Source organism: Sinocyclocheilus anshuiensis, unplaced genomic scaffold (genome assembly GCF_001515605.1).
Source record: "Sinocyclocheilus anshuiensis isolate Anshui unplaced genomic scaffold, SAMN03320099.WGS_v1.1 scaffold2417, whole genome shotgun sequence".
Taxonomy (NCBI): domain Eukaryota; kingdom Metazoa; phylum Chordata; class Actinopteri; order Cypriniformes; family Cyprinidae; genus Sinocyclocheilus; species Sinocyclocheilus anshuiensis.
The window spans coordinates 159,929-167,511 of NW_015552731.1; the positions used below are offsets into that span (position 1 = coordinate 159,929).

Below are 7,583 nucleotides of genomic sequence, written 5' to 3' on the forward strand. Positions count from 1 at the left end.
GAAATTTATTAAATCCAAATTTTCAAATTACTTTTGTAAATTACATGAAAATCATATTGACATTTTTAGCCACAAAATGGCCCAATTTCGCCAGATCATCTACATTAGCAATTTAAAAAAAAACTTTTTTACATTAATGAATTACTCAGTTTTTTAATTAAATTAAAAATATTATTCAATATATTTCAATTAAATATGTTTTGCACCAAGCATTCAGAGATACGCATTCAAACGCCATTGTTCCCCTGGCTTCATAATGTCTGTTGTACTGTTTTGTTTATGTCATTTAAAGAGGTGGTTGACTGTTTTTTTCTAGGCTTGATTGTGTTTATAGGGTGCAGTCTAACATGTGTTAATGCTTTATGTAAATTTCTGGGTTTGTGACGTCACCAACCCGGGAAGTAGCTCGTTGTAGTCCCTACGAGCCGCTTTTGTAGGCATTAAACTGCCAGAATTTTAAAAGACGATATCTCCATTTGCATTGAACTTTCAGCATCGTAACTTTGCAGATATTGTTTATGCCACAACAGCAACATTACACACTAACTAACGTTAAAGAAGCGAAATCACAATCAACCACCCCTTTAAAGCATTTAAAACATTTAAACTGCAACGTGACACAACCACAGCCAATCAGAATGCAACACATGGGATTTTGGACCAATGACAATGAGATTCCACGGTGGGCGGAGCAATGCGATATTTACCAAGCGACCAACAAAATAAAACTCGCTTAACTTTCCCTCCATGAGCGCAACTACTAGGGATGGGTGTATCGATCCTGAAGTATCGATATTTCGATACTGATGTGAGAAAAATATTGATACTAAGGTGTGTTTTATTTACCAGTGATTTTGTTTATTTAACAACAACAACAACAAATTAATCCGTACAATATGCATTGAATTGGACGAATAACCTGTTAGCGAATAATTGTGTAGGATAGAACTATTTTCCTGCTCATCTGAAAACAAGCAAATGTTGCAAGACAGAATCAATCAGTCACAGAGAGCGTTCACTCACTTCTGACAGTGCATTTCCCAAAAGTATCATAAAGCATTGAAGCTTTTGGGAACGGCAGCCCTATCAGAGGACAGAAAAAACATATATGTTTGAGTTATTTCACAATAAACATTACGTTAAAACATATTGATTTTTAAAAGTTCATATTGATCATGTTCTATTCTGTAATGTTAATATAAATCATACACTGTCAGAATAAAAAGGTTGCATTTTATGCGTGCAACAGCCTGTCACTGGCAGTCCCTTATGAAAATGAACCATGATTTTACTAAAGTGGCCATAGTTCAACTATAGTATTTGTATTAGTATTAGTATTTGTAAACATATTTTAACCATGTGTAAACAAATATACAACCTAATAAGTTGCAATTAAGTTAAAAATGTGTTTCAAATATAAAATAAAGTGGGTATCATTACCCATTTTACTCTTAGTAATTTAATAATTTAATACATTTCATAATTTAAAAGTTCAGTTTAGAAGTATTGGTATCTGTATCAATATCGACGATACTGGACTTTAAAAGTATCGGTATCTGTATCAATATAGTCGATACTGGACTTCAAAAGTATTGGTATCTGTATATGTATCGGTATCTGTATCTGTATAGATATCGGTATCGATATCTGTATAGGTATCGGTATCTGTATCGAAATCGACGATACTGGACTTTAAAAGTATCGATATCTGTATCTGTATAGGTATCGGCATCGATATCGACGATACTGGACTTTAAAAGTATCGGTATCTGTATCAATATTGTCGATACTGGACTTTAAAAGTATCGATATCTGTATCTGTATAGGTATCAGCATCGATATCGACGATACTGGACTTTAAAAGTATCGGTATCGGTATCTATATCTGTACAGGTATCGGTATCTCTATCAATATCGATGATACTGGACTGTAAAAGTATCGGTATCTGTATAGGTATCGGTATCTGTATCGATATTGATGATACTGGACTTTAAAAGTATCAGTATCGGTATCTGTATCAATATCGACGATACTGGACTTTAAAAGTATCGGTATTGTATCTGTCTGCTTTGCTATCTGACGCTAACTTTCATCAAATGATTCTGTCATTTTCGTCTCATATCCTGCTGTTTTACCTCTTCACAGTATGTTCCGGAGGCGCTCGTGCACAAACACGGACTCAGATGATGGACAGACGCCAAACACTCATCACGCCACGGACGAGCTGCAGGTACAAGTGCTTCTAACGACACATATGTGGAATACTTCTCATATTAAGACATCATTTCAATTCCAAAATGACACTGAGGAACTAAATGATGCTGTGAGCGAAACACTGACATGTGTTGATAGTCACTGATACATAAAACAGCAAAACACGTACTTCAAAAACCGTAAAGTACAGTTTTACGGCTGGAAAGAAACGTTTATCACTTGTAAATTTTTATGCTACATTGCAAACTATACATAAATGGCCAGTTTTAATGCTTTTCTCCATCATTTGATCATAATGACTGCTGCCATGGTCAGTGCAATGAAATTTACAGTACCTCCTGCGTTCTATAATACATCTGGAAAAGTTGCATGGAAAGTGATGTTTGCTCTGAAAACATACACCTAAACCAGCTCATACTAACTAGTCAAGTTTGACTGTAAGTGTTAGTAAATAAGATGCATATGCAATATACTGTATGCAGAAGTTTCAAAATTGTTTAGTAAATTCAACAATTCTTGACTTTAAAATTGGCATAAAATTTGAATATCTTAATGTTTTAATGCATATTATTGACCTTACTGAACAATTCATCCATGCATATTCCATTTTTTTAAATCATATATATTAGGGATGCACCGATACCACTTTTTCCAGTACTCGCCCGATACCGATACTTTTATTTTTGGTACTTGCCGATACCGAGTACCGATATTTTTATTGCATTTGTACGTTTTTTACGTATCCGACCGAACTACAAACTTTCCAGTGATATCTGTGAGCAAGATATATTCACTCGACAAGCTCGCGCATCTGCGCCTCCACGCGCTCAATCCACTCAGCGTGCTTTGTTTATCAGCTCGCGCACACCAGCTATACAGGCATTAATACTGAAAGTTTAACATTATATTCATTGCATACATATACTTCGTAGACATCCTTAATCTCTTATAACTCCATTCTGCTGTCTGTTGTTCTGTTGTCGGTGTTTCTTTGTCTGAATATGGCACTTATCGCTGTGTGGTATCGGCGTTTGGTATCGGGGCATTTTAACGAGTACGAGTACAGGAGACCAGTATCGGGCCCGATACCGATACCAGTATCGGTGCATCCCTAATATATATATATATATATAATATTAAGTAAAAATAAATTAAACAAATTTATGAAAATGATAATACATAATATATAAGTAAATATTGTGGGGAATAAGTAAAATTTAGTAATTCATCTCATTTAGCAATTAGCATTATTCATTTTATTATATACCAATTATTTTACGCGTTATTTTTTTATTTTGAAATTAAAAAATATAGTAACAAATCATAATATTTGTCATTTATCAGTATTAAACAATTCATAGACATAAAAATATTTTCAATAATTTTAGTGAATTTTAAGAAAATATGTGAAATAAGTCTAATTTGGTGTTATTAAATATACATTTTTATTATATATCAATTACTTCTTAATCTATCTAAATAATAATAATAATAATAATTTAAACAATCATAGTCTTTTAACTTGGAATGAAATTTGAACATATATATATAGAGAGAGAGAGAAATATGATGATCTTTTTCAATTATCAGTGTTTAACAAATGATTCAAAAATTTTTGAATTTTAAGAAAATATTGTGTGAAATAAGTAGTTAAATTCAGTAATTTATGTGGGTCTCATTTAGCATTTTGAAATATGAATTTCTATTAAACAGATACATAATTGTTTTAGAATTTATTAAAAATGTATATTTTTAATCAGTCCTAGTCTTTTAAATTGGAATTTTTTTTAAATATTTAACATATTATTGCTATTATTGTGGATGATTCGTCCATGGACATTTAATTTTTTTAAATTGAAATATCAAATTTTCCCTTTTTTCTTTTCAAGAATCCTTTGCACACTTGTGTATCACAACACATAAGAAAGGCGTCTGTCACTTCCTCCGTTTCATCTTTTTTCTTGTAGTTTGCTCTCGTCCTAATAAGTCCAGATTTGAAATAGTTGCCGTAATTTGAAGGACAAAGTGTAGATGAAGAAGCGGACGGCAGAAACCAAAGCCATCAATAATAGATGTGAGTTGTAGAGCTGAACAATGGCACTCAGAGGAAACGCTCGAGGCTCAAAGGATTCTGGGAAGTGTGCGTCGGTCTGTTTGAGTCCGTTCTCGCTTAAACAGCTTTTATTGGATTAGGGCATTAAAACATGTTTATAGAAGAGCTTTGATAAATATTATAAATTGTCTGTTTTAATGAGAGTTGCTGTGATTGGTGCATAGAAGTAATAATTTCTTGTGTTCCTTTAGTGAAAATGGTGTGGAAAACAGGCCTTGCTAGAGTTTAATGTATTTTACTTGCAGATGTTAAATAATTTAATCGGTCTAATAATATATTTTGTTAATAATAAGAGTGTATTGATCTAGATCTGTGCCTCTTTTGTTATTCATTTAACTACATATGGTTGTGGGTGTTTTATGATAATTGATGTGCTGGTTTGATACCATGAGGGTAATTTCATGGTATTCTTTGAAGTATCATTTAAATACTGTATGAATATGATTATCAAACCGTATCATGGTATTATTAGCATATGATGAAGACATAAATTATAAGTGATAAACTCTATATGTAGTGATAAATCACACAATATTTTTTGATTATCATCATTGGACATATAGTTGGGAAATTTTTTTTTAAGAATGTTAAGAGATAAGTTGAAATACGTTTTCAGCAATTTACATTACACCTCATTTAGCATTATTATATAAATGTGTATTATATACCAATTATTTTATTATCTATCAAAAATAATTTGTAAAATTGGAAACTGTCCTAATTGTGTTTATTAGCATTAGATGAATGACAGCCTGGGCATTTTTTTTTCTGTCTTCAAATAATGTCTAATAAATTGAGTAAATATTCCATGAATTATTTATTGTTCTATATATACATATTACATACATACATATACATACATGCATACATACTGTACATACACTATATATATATATATATATAGAGAACAATAAACAATTCATAGAATATTTACTCAATTTATTAGACATTATTTGATGTCTATATATATAATATATTATATATACAGTGGGTACGGAAAGTATTCAGACTCGATTCTAATGGATTCACAAGTTTCTAAATCAATGTTCAAAAGCAGCAGTTCTTAATACTGTTCCTCGCGTCGCCCTGCTCTGCATCTCTCTCTCTCTCTCGCTCATTCAGCTCACCTCCAACAATGAACTGTTACATTAAAAACGAAGCGTTAACACATGTTAGACTGCACCTCATAAACACAATCAAGTCTAGAAAAAACCCAGTAAACCACCCCTTTAAGATTTTCTCCCTGGTAAAACTATTGAGTTTCAAATTTTGACAGTTTTGAAGTTATGAATGGTAATTCTGGTAGTTATTTTGGTTGAAGTAAATTTTCACCCAGTAATTTTTTTTCCCCAAATCATCCAGAAATGGCTGCACCTGTAGACAATGAGAGCCACAACGTTTGAAGCGTTTGCACTGAACGGTGCGTCACGGTGCTGATGTGAATCCTTCATCAATCAAGCATGGATAGATCCGCTGTGAGTCGAGCAGTCGCATGACTGGCCCATTAACTCCAACTGCGCTCACTGTAAAGAGCCGCCATGTTGGATCTGCCATGAATGGAGGCGTTTCTGGGTAAACGAGGCTAGCGGATGCTGCCAATGGGCACAGCATGCCAATCCGGCCTCCAGCACAACAGAGCTGCTTCTCGGTGTTACTACTGAAGTAAGAGTCTGTCAAGCGCACAAACGCACACAAAGAAAGCTCAGCAAAGGCCACTGGGGTCGTACCACTCTGAAATAACGGGGGAAGTGGGAGTTCATTCTGTGCACAAACAGGGCTTTTATTTTACTGTCTGTTTGAACAAACGTCAATGGGTGCATTCTGGGTATCATGTGACCCGTGTCTATAGATGTCTGTCTTCAAGACACATTAACATCCACATCAAAATACACTTGATTACAGACAACAAACAGTTACACACGAGCGTTAGTGCGCAGCAGATGTGCATTAAAACTGTGGATGTCCAAGCCATGCATGTATGCCACTGTTACCAACATCTGAGGCTGCATCATATGTATTTTTTAACAGAGAACACAATCAGTGAATGCATCCTAGATAGTGGATGAAGAAAGAAGTGTGGACCTTACACTCCTTAAAGGCTTAAAGGTTCTTTGTTGGCATTGATGGTTCCATAAAAACCTTTAACATCCATGGACACGAGCGTTAGTGCGCAGCAGATGAGCATTAAAACCGTGGATGTCCAAGCCATGCATGTATGCCACTGTTACCAACATCTGAGGCTGCATCATATGTATTTCTTAACAGAGAACACAATCAGTGAATGCATCCTAGATAGTGGATGAAGAAAGAAGTGTGGACCTTACACTCCTTAAAGGCTTAAAGGTTCTTTGTTGGCATTGATGGTTCCATAAAAACCTTTAACATCCATGGAATCTTACCATTGGACAGAAAGTTCTTTAAAATGGAAAAATGTTCTTCAGATTATTAAAATGTTCTTCACACTAGGAAAAAACATGGTTCTTTTAAGAACTGATCAAAGGTTCTTTGGGGAAATAAAAATGGCTCTTTAATTGCATTGTTGTGAATTGAGTGTAATTCAATACTTAAAAGTATTGATAAAAATAATTACATTTGTAAAAAAGTAAAAAAAAAAATAAAAATTTTTTTTTTATTAATTTGTATATTTAAAATATCCTATTAATACTTTAGCTCTAATAAAAATAAGGTGTGAATAGTAGCTAAATTCTGTTACACTGTAAAAACGTTGTAAATAAAACAGATTATCTGAGTTTGTTTTACAAGAAAATACTATTTCAGTTTTTCTACTTCAAAAATTAACATTGAATTCAATGTGTTACTTGCCATTTCTATGTAATTCCTTGTTTCTATGCAATTCTTTAACTAGCCATTTAAGTGTTTTTTTTACATTTTTTTTAACAAAAAACTTTTTTTTTGTGTAGTTCTTTTGATTAAAATAAAAGTTTGTACAATTCTACTATTTTAACCAATATTTGCAAGTATGTTCATGTTTGCTAACAAGAGTTAACAATGAGTTAAGCATTATTTAGTATGACACACAAACCCAATCTCAATAGAAAATGTTGAATTTTACGAGATGCCGATTTAGTGAGTTCATATGTTAAGTTTTTCAAAGAAAAAAGTAAGCATCACGGTCCATCACGATAAGTATCCGCTAAACCTAAGCCTCAGTGAGGGGTAAGAAGATGTCTTGAGCAGCAAATCAGCATATTATACTGATTTCTGAAGATCATGTGACACAGAAGACTGGAGTAA

At 33.2% G+C, this 7,583-nt stretch overlaps 1 protein-coding gene across 1 annotated transcript in view; it reads left to right on the forward strand.

Annotated features, from left to right (window-relative positions):
* LOC107667836 (pre-mRNA-processing factor 17-like) overlaps positions 1–7,583 on the forward strand; it is a gene marked incomplete at its 3' end in the record, with an annotated part of 26,209 nt that overhangs the window by 2,410 nt on the left and 16,216 nt on the right. Inside the window, exon 2 of the mRNA XM_016459556.1 lies at positions 2,147–2,231. Coding sequence (XP_016315042.1) covers positions 2,147–2,231 — 85 coding nt within the window. The remainder of the gene's footprint in view (positions 1–2,146; positions 2,232–7,583) is intronic.